We start from the raw sequence: 14709 nt of genomic DNA, 5'->3' as shown, positions 1-14709 counted from the left end.
ATCATCTATATCCGCAGTAGACAGGCTTGTGGCTTGACGCTACTTCTCAGCCCCAGGTGACCTGCTATTCCTCTCCACTCGCCCATCACCTGAGAGCCTGGTTATCCAGGTGTGCACATTGTAATGGCACCTTCCCTTTGGTAGCATCAGACAAGTAGTCCAACAAGCTAGAGGTTTGGGGCAAAGAAAACCTTCTTGGCTGAAAGTTTAAGCTACCCGCACGGCGCCACGGAAGGAGAGTCTTGATGGGTATCAAAGTGTCAAGCTTACCTCTACCATAAGGAGAAATTTCATTTTGAAATATATCCTACGGCACGATAGATTACAACTTTAAAAAGCCCTGATGAAGTTCCACAAGTTTTGCTTTGGGAACAAAGCGTGTTGGCTGTTTTTATGAATGAATATGAACTTTGGAATAAAGAGAGAATTTGGAGAAATCATAACGGACTAGATTCATTTTCTTCGGTGCACTGCCTTTTTTTTTTTTTTTTTTTTTACTATGATGAGGTAAGCAGATGAGATGTTTAAAGACCCTTTTTGTGCCTGTATTTTAACACCTAGGGTTGACAAGAAATACAAACCATCACAATCTGATTCTGCTTTTATTAAAGGACAGCTACCCTTAGATAGATTCACTGGTAGTTTCTAATGCTTGTAAAAGCAAGCTCTCAGACCTCTGGATATGCAAATCCCCCAGATAAAGAGTTTAAATTAATTGGCGCATCCGGTAAGAGTGGCTGCTCAAGCCGCTAACCACTGGTGTATTGCCAACACGCAGGGCCTACTAGTGAAGTATGACAGGGCACATTGAGACAAAGAGCCCCAGAAAAAGGCACAAGAACTAGTCCAAGAAGGAAAACTTGTATTTAAATATTTTATTAGATGTGCTCTAGATGCTGCTGATACTGCAGCAAGAGAAGTCAACACCAGCATTCTTTTAAGTCGACATGCCTTGCATAGGATTTCAGGTTTTAAACCAGTAGTCCAGCAATCTATTTTAAACACCCCCTTTGACAAGCAACATCTTTTCGGACCTCAAGTTGATGTGGCTTTAGAAAAGATGAAAAACGACATAGACGTGGCGTAATCCATTGGAGCGCTTCAGTCTCCATCAAGCAGATGCTCCTTTTGCCGCTCATGTTACAGGAGAGGGTGCAAAACTACATCCTCAGACCCTAACGCTTCCTCATATAAGTCCAACAAACAACCCTCTTTCTCTAGAGCAGAGGTCTTCAAACTTTTGGATGCCGAGACCCCCCTGTCAACATTTTGAGGCGTAAGGACCCCCTCCTGACAAAAATGTCTAAACCTGTTGACTAAATTGCGTGGGATGAAAATGTAAATGAGGTTATGTGATGCCGCGTATTTTGGGATAGCATTGCTTCATTATTTTGATATTTGTTACACACAGTAACGCTGAGGAAAGATTTCACCCAATCAGTACCCATTTATAACCAAAATACAGCAATTATCATCAGAAAGATTTCAAGTCATCCTTTGTGAAGGGCCTTCCACTCTGCAGCAATACGTGCTGCCACATTAGAAGCTCACCTGGCCCTGACCGGAAGAAGCAGGGGTCCCTTAAAACCCTGGCGGTTTTGTGTAGAGTTAAGCCGTTTACCCATGCAGCTTTCCTCTCACCCCCTCCCTTCCATCCCTCTCTTCTCTCCTAACCCCGGATCCCTCTCTCACTTTGCAGGTCATTTTCTTTCACCCCTTTTTACAACTTCTGAACTCTCCCCATTCAACCTCTCACTTCACCTTTAATCACCTCTTGCCATTCTGTCCTTTCACTGCCCTCATCTCTAACAGTCTCTCACATTTATCTCATGGCCTCTCTGGCCCTGTCACCTCCCGTGCCCCTCAGCACTTCTCATTCACCTCGTCTCTTCATTCAAATTTTTGTCTATTTGTATCTTACACCTCTCCAGTCCCCCCATTCCTCTTTCACATCTCCCCTTTGTTCTAACAGAAGCCCTCACCTTTGGATCACACTCACTTCTTGCGTGTCCACACTTCTCTTCGGCAATTCACATTTCTCCTCATCCCTGACCTCTTCAATCAAATTCTCTCACTCCCTTGCTGTCCTCTCTCATTTTGGGTGCGGATGCAAGTTCAGAATGGGATGAATGAATGTATGATTACTGATGGGCTTGTTTGAGTGAGTTGCATATTGAGTAGTGAGGGGGACAGGTGAGTGAAGTGTCACATGAGTGCAGGATGAGTAGTGTACTCGTGTGACTGCAGGTTGAGGTATAGTGTGAGCAGGACAAGTGCATTTTGAGTGCAGAGTGATCACTGTGAGTGCAAGGTGAGCGGGTGAATGGTGCAAGTGCATGGTGATCAGTGTGAGTGCATTGTGATCACTGTGAGTGCAAGGTGAGCGTGACAATAAAGGGCGAGAATGAGGAATGAGTTGTCTGAATGCAGGGTGCATTCCCAGACCCATGAAGTAACTCAGCATGTTATTGACGGGGCGTAGACTTTAAGATCTAAGTTAAACTATTGCGGCATTAATCGGGAATCGAGGGTGAAGGAAATGAATAATGTGCTGATCCTGCAACAAACTTCCAGTCCTATGGTTAGGGTTACCAGCAAATTATTTTGATGGCCCAGTCGGTACAAAAAAAAGCAGTCACCTAAAGCGGTATTTTCAGCGCTTATCTGTGCATACTTCCAAGGGCCGGCTTTAGTGCTGGTGGTGCCCTGTGCGACAATCTTTGTTGGTGCCCCCCCCAATGACCACCCCCACCACGGATTCTCTCACTAGCACCCTTTAACAGTGACCAAGTCTCCATAACCCCACACTCTCAGATGCATTGAATTAGTTATATAGTGCCACTCATACCAGTGTAGGGTGTCCGAGCACTTTGCATCACACACACATTACACAGAGACAATCAATCATAAGTGTGTAAATCAGTGTATAGGAAATGTTACATAAGCCAAAGGACTAAAAGTATAGGAGTCACATGTCATCCATACTGGTAGGCAGTATAGTTCAAGAGTGCTTGGTGTGGAGAAGCACAAACTCAGTCGAAAAAGAAACAGCATAGTTGGGAGTTTCCTTTAATAATAAGAATTGATTTCTAGCCAAATTAACCCTTTTTGCAACATTAATCAATGGTCTAATAAGGTATTCTTTGTAGTGTGCATGCTGTTCTAGGATGAAAGTTAATAGCTCACTATTCTATATTAGTACTTTAAGTTATAAATTGCAAGTAACAAAAGGATGTCTCTTTTGAAAGCAGTAACCTGCTGATCTCTTCACATCTACTTGGTACACGTTCTTTGCAGCAGGCATATTAACCCTCTGCACTAACTTCACCTAAGTCAAAACCTCAACTAAACAAAATGCTGATCTCGCTCCAGGAAGATAATTAATCACATGAGTTATCTTGACAAGCACAATAAACTTTCACACACGGCGCCCCCAGGAAGCCAACTTTGTATTCCTTTCCATGAAATGCATTCTCACACTACGGCAGTGAATGTAAAATCCAAATGTAAGGAATAGGCACAGTGGGGACCCAGGGGGTACTGGAACCAGCAAAAAAACCTAAGCCTCTGTAACCAGTTTACAAAGGCATGTTAAAATGCAAATGGTCTTTAAAGACCTGTGAAAAAACACGGGGGTGCCGGAGATAGGAATCCAGACACTGCCCAGCTGAGCCCCCAGCAGCTCAAGTTTCACTGCAGCAGCCCGGGCTGAGACACAGGACGGGGGAAGTGTGGGGGGGGGGGGGGCTGAAGCCCTTGGGCCTGGGCAGAAGTGTGACTGGGAAGGCGCGACCCCCTTTGCATCACTCCACGGCCCCCCTGGGGGTCGCGCCCCACAGTTTGAAGACCCCTGCTCTAGAGGCTTCTACAGAGGAGGGTTTAGAGGAAACAATTTCAAAGGTAGGGGTAAGAGCACGCCAGCGCATAACTCCCCTTCCCCCAATAAACAGTGACTTGCCTACACTTCCCCCATCCTTTAACACCTGTTGAGAGAAGACTTCAACAATTTCTCCCCATTTGGGAATCCATAACATCAGACAAATGGGTGCTAGACATTATCCGACATGGTTATTGCCTGAAGCTCACCAGCAATCCTCCCAATATTCCACCTCGCTCTCACAAACTCTCAACAGAGCACCTGCTGCTTCTCAAACAAGAGGTACAAGCTCTTTTAGCAAAAGGAGCCATAGAACCAGATCCGCTACAGTACCAAGGTTCAGGGGTTTACTCTCTGTACATTTCAATCCCCAAAAAGGACGTCTCCTTAAGACCAATTTTGGATCTAAGGACATTAAATCTCTACATACTATCAGAACATTTCAACAAGTACTTCTACAGCAAGGCTATTTTATGACCACAATGGTCTTAATTATGCATACTTTCACATTCCGGCACAATGCAAATATCTCAGATTTGTGATGGCAGGAAAAAACTATCAGTTCAAAGTACTCTATTCGGAGTAACTACTGCTCCCAGAACATTCACAAAATGTCTAGCAGTAGTACCTGCACATCTCAGAAGACAACAGATTTGTGTTTTTTCATACCTAGACGACTGGCTCATCAAAAGCCAGCACAAACCAAAAGTGTTTACAACACACTCAGACTACATTAGACCTACTTTACCAATTGGGTTTCATGGTCAATGCACAGAAGTCTCATCTTCAGTCTTCACAGATGCACTCCTATCTGGAAGTGACTCTAAAAACTCGCACAGCTCAAGCCTCTCTCAATGCAGCCAGAATTAGAAATATTCAAACTCTGCTACTACAGTTTCAGACCATCCAATACCTAGCAGTCAGGACTTTTATGCAGCTTTTAGGAATCATGGCATCATGCATTACAGTAGTGCTTCATGCAAGGTTACACATGGGTCCCCTACAAGAATGCTTGACACGACAGTGGAATCAGTCTCAGGGTCAATTAACAGATCTAGTACTGGTTGACAGCTGCACCCATTGCTCTCTGCAGTGGAGGAACACACAACTTATCAAAAGGGTGGCCCTTCATCGACCCTATTCCAAATATCGTGCTAACAGCAGCCGCATCTCCCCCAGGTTGGGGTGCCCATCTCTACAATTTGACAATTCAGGGACTATGAGGCAACAAGCACAAAAGTCTGAATCAATTATCTAGAGCTCCTAGCTGTGTATCTAGCACTGAAAGCTTTTCAGTCTCACCTCATAGGGAAAGTTGTCTTAGTCCGCACATACAATATGACAGCTATGTACTATGTACAAAAAGAAGCAGGGACACTCTCTGCATCTGTCACACCTCTCTTAGACCATGTGGAGTTGGGCATTCCATCACAGAATTCATCTTCTGGCAGAGCACCTCCCAGGAATGAACAATCAAATTGCTGACCTCCTCAGCTGGATGCAGCAACAAATACATGAGTGAGAACTTCACCCCCAAGTTCTCCTTATATACTTTCAACAATGGGGATTTCCACAAATAGATCTGTTCGCCACAGTGGGCACCTCCAAAATGGCAAAAATTCATCTCCAGGTTCCCACACCCTCTATCCAAAGGCAATGCCCTATGGAGGAATTGGTCAGGGGTATTTGCCTATGCTTTTCCGCCTCTCCCTCCATTTCTGGTTCGGAAGCTCAGTCAAACTTCCCTCTCACTGATTTTAGTGGCTCCCACATGGGCCCATCAGCCGTGGTTCACCACACTCTTGGAACTATCAGTGGTACCACATCAAAAGTTGCATCTCAATTCCACACTTCTCACTCAGAACCATAGAGAAATCAGACACCCAAACCCCAAGTAGCTCAATCTAGTAATTTGGCTCCTGAAGTCATAGAGTTTGGATACTTAAATTTGACACCAGATTGTATGACTATTCTTAAGGAAGCAAGAAAGTCTTCCAGAAGAGCATGTTATGCAGCAAAATGGAAAAGATGTGTTGTATATTGTTACAACAACAATATTGATCCGCTAGATGCCTATATCCAAAATATTATTTGTTACGTTTTGCATCTACAGCGTTCTGGTCTAGCCTACACATTCATTTGATTGCACCTTGCGACAGTAGCCGCATATTTGCAAAACAGACCACATTTATCTATGTTTAAAGTTCCAGTAATTAAAGCCTTCATGGAGGGCCTTAAAAGAGTAATACCACCCAGGGTACCTCCTGCACCAGTTTGGAAACTGAACATTGTGCTTACAAGACTTATGGGTCCACCTTTTGAGCCATTACATAATTGTTTGTTTCAGTTTCTTTCATGGAAGGTTGCCTTCCTCATTGCTATCACTTCATTAAGGAGAGTTGGTGAGCTACAAGTATTAACCTTAGAAGAACCCTTCTTTCAGCTTCATAAAGATAGAGAAGTTCTTTGCACCAACCCAATATTCCTTCCGAAAGTGTTTTCTGCTTTTCATATTAACCAATCAGTTGAGTTACCTGTATTCTTCCCTCAACCTGATTCGGTAGCAGAAAGAGCTCTTCACTCACTTGGTGTCAGAAGTGTGTTGCTGTACTATAATGAAAGGACAAAAGACTTTCGTAAAACAAAACTGTTTGTTGCATTTGCTACACCTCGCAAAGGCAACCCTATTTCTAAATCTAGTATTTCAAGATGGATTGTTAAATGCTTTCAAACTTGCTATGCTAAGGCTAAAATAACTTTGTCTATACCTCCTAGAGAACATTCCACTCGTAAAATAGGAACATCTATGGCCTTTTTAGGTAACATTCCTATAGCTGACATTTGTAAGGCAGCAACATGGTCCACACCACACACATTTACCAAGCACTATTGTGTGGATGTGTTAGCATGTCTAGAAGCCAATGTAGGGCAAGCAGTGCTAAAGACACTTTTTTAAACAACTGCAACACCTACCGGTTAGCCACCGCTTTGGGAGAATACTGCTATATAGTCTGTGCAAAGCATGTGTATATACAGCACACATGCAGCGAACAGATTATGTTCCTTACCCAGTAAGCATCTGTTCTTGGCATGTAGAGCTGTAGATTCACATGCGCCCTCCCACCTTCCCGGGCACCTGTAGTTGTTGCAGGTCCTATTATTTACATTACAGACGCATGGACATCTCTGTACTACACTTACTCCATTCTCACCCTCTTGCGGGAAAAGAGTCTAACGATGGAGTCGATGCCCATGCGCACTATTACCAAAAGGAGGAGTCACCTCACCTTGTGACTGGGAAAGACTTCTTCGAAGAAAAACAACTTGCAAACATCCTCACCCAACACTAGATGGCAGGTGTATGCAAAGCATGTGAATCTACAGCTCTACTTGCCAAGAATAGATGCTTACTGGGTAAGTAACATAATCTTTTCCCGTGCCTGGATGATTTGCTCCTCAAATCCAACTTGCCAGAGATGGCTTGCCACCACCTTTGGCTTATAACTACCCTGTTTTTGGACCTTGGCTTTTCAATCAATGAGCCCAAATCTCACCTGCAACCTTCCCAACACCTCCAGTTTATAGGGTCGGTACTGGAAACCACCCTTCTCAGTGCCATTCCTCCTCTACAGAGGATTACAGACCTCCAGGAGATGATTCCATCTTTTGGGTCCGACACGCGTGTTCTAGTCCGGAGAGCCTTGCGATTCCTAGGTCTGCTGGCTTCCAGCATTCTCCTAGTCATGCATGCATGTTGGCACATGAGGGCCCTGCAGTGGTGCCTCTGCAGGCAGTGGCTACAGTAGGGGGTAGAGCTGTTGGATTCCATCGTGATGTCCCCAGCACTGAAACCCTGGTGAGGGAACGAGACAAACCTGACATACTGGATGTCCTTTTCTCCCCCTCTGGCTGCGAGTGCGGTAGGGACACATGCTTCCACTCTGGGGTGGGGCGCTCAGCTGGAGTATCTGGAGATCATAGGCCTCTGACCTCCAGACGAGCAGGTTCTTCGCACCAAGCTGATAGAATTGAGGGCAATTCAGCTGGCACTCAAGGCCTTCCTCCCCTCTATTGTAGGTCGGTCCATCCAGATTTTGATGGACAACACAACTGCGATGTGGGATATAAACAAGCAAGGGAGAGTTGGGTCTCACCTACTTTGTCTAGAGGCTTTAAGACTGGTCTTGGGCACACCACCAAGGGATGTAGCTCACCTCCAATTGCCTAACAGAGTCTCTGTATGTCAGCGCCAACGTTATCTTGCTGTTCTTGAGTGGCATCTACCACTGGTAGTCCAGGACACTTTCACCAGGTGGGGCCCACTGGGCCCGAGTCATTCTTACAGCCCTAGATTGACAGAGAAGAGTGTGGTATGCTGAGCTCCTGCGCTTATCCACGTTGCCTCTGCTCTGCCATCCATTTAGTTGCCTCCGCCCTGCCTTCCATTCAGGCCAAACCTTCTCTCCGAGTCGGGGGAATGGTTCTGCACCGCAATCACCAAGACCTTCACCTACATGCCTGGAGACAACTGAGCTCTTTTAATCTACTACCGGAGGTGGAAGATGTCATTTTGTTTGCACGTTGCCCCTCCACTGAGTCGGCATACTCTGGCAGATGGGGCAAATTTGTTGTATGGTGCCCGGACAATCGTGTGGATCTCTTGCAGGCCAAAGTATCCCAAGTTGCCGTTTGTGCTTTGCCAGCTCAGAGGAGATGCGCCATCAGCAGTGTGAATGGCTATATAGCTGCCTTGTCTGCTTTGTTCTGACTGCTGAATAAGCTATCCCTTTTTAAGTCTCCCTTGTTTGAACCCCTACACAGTTTTACTCTTTGTATGCTGGCCCTCAAGGCAGCATTTTTGGTTGTCATCACATCTGCTAGACAGGTCAATGAGTTGCCAGGCTTAGCTGTCCCCAATTCCAGACAAGTCAAGTTGGTGTCGCAAACAAGGGCTGATCACTCCTTTCCACCTTGCCCAGTACATTACTGTTCCAACCTTCTACCCCTCTACCTCATCCTATGAAGGAAGAGGAATGACTGCATCGGTGGAATTCTAGCCAGGTGATTAATTACTATTTGGACAGCACCCAGGAATATCGATCAGCATGGCCAAGTCTTCATGGGCTATTATGGGGCCAAGAAGGGGAAGGCAGTCCAGAAGGGGACTCTATCCTATTTGGTCATCATCTGCATTAAGATCAGCTACTCGTTCACCAAGAAGGAGCCGCCTGAAGAAATCTGGTTCCATTCCACCGGGGCTAATTCCACCACTTATGCACTGGCTCGGGGTGTTCGATTGCAGAAATCTGTAAGGCAGCAACATGGTTTCTTTGCATACCTTTGCGAAGCATTACTCCCTTGATAAAGAGGTGCACAGGGACTAGCACTTTGCTGGATGTGTCTTGCACTTGCACATGTTTCTGCTTCAAATCCTCCATCAACCCTTCTCCTGGGCAGGGTTTTGCTGTAAAATCTGCTCTACAGGTGAGGAATCTGCAGGTAGATGTATCCATCAGAAATAAATCACTTGCCTGCAGTAACGATGTTTCTGTTGGATTCACGGTTTACCCGACTCGCCTGCCTGCCCATTTTGATAGATGAATCATCGAGAGTTAATAAGATTCCGTCTTGTAAACATGTTGGTAGTGCAATCCCTCACGATTTTTAGCTCCCTCTTGCCTCGAAGGTTTGGAAATATGGAGGGAAACCTGATGTTGATGTGCTGGGGCAGGTGCTTTGTCACTTCTGGCACCGAGGCCAGCATCCTGTACTGGCGGTATTGCAGCTTTTAAGTTTTCTAGATCCAGTCTGACTCCTGGGATTGTTCTACAGGTGAAGAATCTGAAAATGCATGTGGTATCCACTTTTTCGTATGTCCATCTGCAGTCAATGGAGAAAGTATATTGTTGATTTAATTTTGTTTTGCTTTCTCAGGTTGAGACACACTCTAGTCACTGATTTCTGAAGATTTTGCAGGTTGTCAATGAAGTTGTTTGGTGGGCCGTTGTAAATGGTTCTGTATTCTAGGCTTTCCATATTCTGTGCTCTTGTGAACTCCACTCTTATTAGGGGGCGTGGAAAGATTTTCTGAAGTATGTCAGCTGTATGTTGATTCCTTTAACCATTGTGTCAATTTGGTGAATAAACAGGAGTTCGGAATCAAAGGTTCCATACACTTCAAGCAAGGTAGATGGAGTTTTTAGATTAGTTCTGTTGAAAGGGAGTCAGCTTGCCTGGTCTCCCTTAAGATCAGATTGTCAGTCATGGTCGTGAAGCTGCTTCCACTGGTCCTAACTGAACTTGCTTGCCCTGGCTATAGGGAAATTATAAATTAATGGTTTGATCCTAAAGAAATCATTCAAAACGTATTCCTTTAGAGGTTTTTTCTGAGCAAGAAACCGTGAATGTTAGACAGGATTTGTACACAGTGGCAGATATGTTGCTACCATCTCAAAAGATTCCAGTACTCTGAAAATATTTTAGTCTTGTTGTAGTAATTGTGCAAACAAAGCAAACACAAGGAGATGATGGACGGAGCACTGAAACTTTTCAGACACTCACCCCCCCAGTCACAGATCTGGGTTGAATCCATCATTCTTTATGGCACTTCGCCGCCTCAGTTCAGACCCAGCTATATGCAAATCAGTCTTCACCCTGTTCCTCATCGGAACAGTCCAGCCCGAACTGCCAAGCCAGGTCTTCCCTGGACCGGAAACAAGTTCTAAATTCCTGCCAAAGTTCAGGTAATTCAGTTCAGCAGGTTTTGCTGCAACCCAGCACCTTGTTTCCTATGGCTAATAATGTAGGAAATACCCCTTTTCTTGGGCCCTACCCACTTGACCGATCACTGTAAACTTTCCAGGGAGAATCCGAGAAGGATGAACTTTTGTGAAACTGGGCCAAAATTATTAGTGAAACAAAAAGCACTCTTGCTATGGAAACGCTGAACTAACCAGTAGTACCTTTTATTTACCTGTGTAAGTAATTCATGTCTGTTATGTGATTTAAAACCGAGTATGCCTTCTTTTAAAAAGTAACATTTGTATAGTAAACTTATGGTTGCCATGTTTAGGCCACAACATGTTTTCGTTTTTTCTTATTTTTAATTTTGTGCCATATGCTTGCAAGAAAAAAATTAAATATAACCTTGCACACGATTACAATGGCTAGCCTTTTGGCTTTGCCAATGCTTGTTTGAATTCTAAAATAGTAGCTATATGGCTTTTCCATTAACCATGATAGAAAGTGGAGCTCAAAATGTCAAATTAGTAATGATTTATACTAGCATTTGCAGGTAAGATGTTGGATAGATGTTAGTATGCACCCCTCACCTGAATGTGGCAGGTACATTACATGCATCTTCCATGCAGAGCATTTACATTCTCAGAAAACAGGAAGCTTTCCATCTACACAACCACGAGTCTCTGAACAGCTCATAAAAAGAGATAATGTAATGTATTTCCCTAGAGCCTACATGTTGCATGCAGTACAGGAATGCATACTCAATTCAAGAAGTATTAAGTGTAATGCGATGGTAGCATTCATGCTGACAATTTGTCTAGAGCAGGTAATTCAACATATCTAGATCCTAAAATAAAAAAAGCTGGTGGTAAGCATTGAAGCACTGCGAGGGTTTCTGTTACTTGAAACCACAATTCAGTTGTAGCTTTTAACTCTCATATGGCTTCTTATGCAACAGTTTCAGTGTAGTTCAAATACATTTCCTCCAATCGTGAAGGCAATAGTGTAGTGAACTTTAGGTCTGAAACTAATTGTTAGTGTTATGTAATCTCGAATCCAAGTGTGTCAACGCAGCCAGTTTAATGCAGTTTTTCAGAAAAAACACTATATAAATTAGTTATATTTAAATTAGCAGCCTTTTTATTTTGATGATGCCCATCTGGAAAACTGGTGGGCCTGTTAAAGCGTTACAAGTTAGAGGGTCATTCTCCTCATGGAAGGGGGCTATCAGAATTCTGATTGCTAAACCAACTTTTGCTGCTCTTTTGCTTGTCATGATACATAGCTATTTGAAAAGAAACCATCTGTAGCTGGTTGGTTCTGTGGTATCACTTCTGTCGACTTAACGTGGAAGCTTATCTCGGTATGACTGTCACATACTTCAATCCTAGATAGTGTTGTTGGGTATATTTTACTAATATGATTATCATTTATCATGAGTGTTGCCAATAGAGGAAGTAGACTGGCTTTTCTCAGTGGTAAAATTGTAAATAGGACTGCTATCTATACACATTCTCAAATAATATCTTCTTTTTTTTTTTGCAGAGTCAGCGATTGTTGGAAAGCTTGAAAAACCTGGATTCCATCAAAACATCGGTACAGTATGGCTTGTGTTTGTAGTGTGCCATATATCTGTGCTTGTAAAGCATCTTGAAGAACATCCTCCTTTTAGAATTTAAGTTGGTGTAGCGCTAGGTTGTTGATGGACCTTTGGCATGGTAGAATATCTAGCTGCTGTCATTTGATTTTTTTTTTTAGGCCACCTGGTAATTGTTTTTCTTTTCAGGTGTTTGAGACCACAATTTTTTCTCCGCTTGGTTTGTAATCTGAGCAAGTGATGTTTCTTCAATTGTGTATTTCACTCCTCTGTCTCATTCTCTTTTCTTCTGCTGGCTGGGCTGCCCTGTCCTCTGAACCATTTTAGTAAAGTGAACCATTAAGTAGGAATCTTTTATGCAAAGAAGGACCTCTGAATGTTACCCTGAGGGACCTCCCTTCATAACAGTGGGCATCAAGATTTTTTTTTTACCTTTACTGGATAGCTGATCTGGTCATGGTCTAATTCTGCTTTTCAGGTTTATCCCTGTTGCTTTGCCATTTTTTAATAATACTGTATTTCTGCACCATTTGCGAGGGTTTAAAGTAAAGGTGTAGGAAAGTGCCCCTTTTTGCATGGCTACCCCCCACTTTTTGACTGACATCTGATGCAACCTGACTTGATGTGCCCTGGGTCCCTGCAAATCCGGTTCCCAGGGCCTGTCTTCTTTACCAAGACTGTCCTTTTGTATGCACAATTGGTACATCCCTGGCCACAGGTAAGCCCCTTGTAAAAGGTACCATGGGTTCCAAGGGATCTGTGACCAGGAAAGGCCTCTGAGGCTTGTAGCACATATTGTGCAACCCTTAGAGGCCCTGCACCTTAACACACACACTCCCTCCTTCGTTTTGGTGCACAGAAAAGTGAAGAGCCAACATGGCACCCATCCCTGAGTGCCATGACCGTTTGTCCCGACCTGCATTCCCGTTTAACACCCCTAAATTTCACCTTGCTTCCTCAAATTGGAGGAAGAAAGAAGAAAAATCGAAGAGCCATGCTGACGCAGGAAGAAGAGGACAAAAACTGCCTTGGGCCCAGCCCTAACGCCCTGCCCCGTCTACGACCTGCCTACAGGAAAAACCCCTGGTGAGTCCAGCCAACAGCAACCCCCAGAACCCGGCGGACCTGCCCTGCGACCTTCCCACAGACTCCGTCTCCCGTGAGCACCAGATTTGCTCAACCAAAGGCTCGCCTCCACAATCTGAATACCGAAGACTCCGCGATTCTTCACCCGACGTCCACGGGCCAAGTTTCAGTAGCCAAACACCCCAAGGAGATCTCCCCAGCAATCCTAACCTGGTGATCCCCGACCTCCCTAAAGACTCCTGACGACACCCGAGACCTCAACCTGAAGGATCCCCCTGACCGCGACCAGAGCTGGTGGCCCAACCAACGGTATCCAGGCAGCCCCCAAGATGCAAACTTAACTCACCCTGCCCGAGCCTGCATCATCTTTCTGAAACCGAAGGTCTCCATTGAAAAGCACAGGGTCCCTGATGTCCGTTTTGCACCCTGCATCGGCCACATGAGTGCCGCTGGTGGTGCAGCTCCTGTGCTGGTCGTTGGCCCCTGCAGTGCTGACCTTAACCCCAGGAGCTTGGCTCCCACAACAGTCATCAGCAGCCCCTAACCGAAGGCCCCCTTAGCCCCATTGGCTTACATTGGGCCCTTGCACTCTGAACCCGGCCGCCCCTGTGCCGCTGGGGGTGCAGCTTGAGTGCCCATCTAGACGTTGGGGAACCTTGGTCCTAAGCCCCAAAGCTCACCCTTATGAGTCGAGCACTTAGCTCCAAAACCAATAACCATTTTACTCCCATAGGAAATCATGTTATAAGATTTTGGGCCTAAAATTGTTTTAAGCGTGGAACTTCTAACGTATGGAGAAAAGTGAACTCAATAGCAAAGTATAAAAAGTCGTACTTACCTTGTATGTAGGGATCCTAAGGTGTGGTATTTAGGCATACCATCCCAGTACTCCAAGTAATCCAAAGTAACTCAAAAGTAATCTGAAAGTACTTACTGTGGGATGAAAATTGCATTTAAAAGTGATACAAACCTGGAGCAATTGTAATTTCAAGCACAACTGCATTACCTTAAACAGTCTTGCATTTTGAAAGTATATATTACTCACATGTGCCAAGTCCTCCTTGGTTCTCATAAAAAACTTAAGTATATCTTTTTTATACTTGCCTAATAAGTCTGGATTCTATCTGAGTGTGTGTATCAGTCCTATACTGAGTGAATACAATAAATGCTTAACACACCCTCTGGATTGGCCTAACTGCTCGCCCACACTACCACAAAGAGGGCTGTTACTACTTACGTAATTTAGCCTCTGCTATACCTCTGGGGACTCCCTGGACTCTGTGCACACTATACCTCATTTTGGTATAGTATATATAGAGCTAGCTTCCTACATAAGGTACATTTACCTCACTTTATGCTGCATTAGTTGCATTTTATTTCAACTAACTGCTGGCTTTCTCCCTTAAAG

At 44.5% G+C, this 14709-nt stretch overlaps 1 protein-coding gene across 3 annotated transcripts in view; it reads left to right on the top strand.

Moving 5' to 3' along the window:
- PDXDC1 (pyridoxal dependent decarboxylase domain containing 1) overlaps window positions 1-14709 on the top strand; it is a 360469-nt gene that overhangs the window by 212318 nt on the left and 133442 nt on the right. For all 3 annotated transcript variants that reach the window (XM_085632067.1, XM_085632066.1, XM_085632068.1), the window contains one exon: window positions 12164-12214. In XM_085632067.1, coding sequence (XP_085488193.1) covers window positions 12164-12214 — 51 coding nt within the window. The remainder of the gene's footprint in view (window positions 1-12163; window positions 12215-14709) is intronic.

The sequence above is a fragment of the Triturus cristatus genome, chromosome 10 (assembly GCF_964204655.1).
Source record: "Triturus cristatus chromosome 10, aTriCri1.1, whole genome shotgun sequence".
Lineage (NCBI taxonomy): Eukaryota > Metazoa > Chordata > Amphibia > Caudata > Salamandridae > Triturus > Triturus cristatus.
This window is presented reverse-complemented; position numbering and strand designations above follow the sequence as displayed.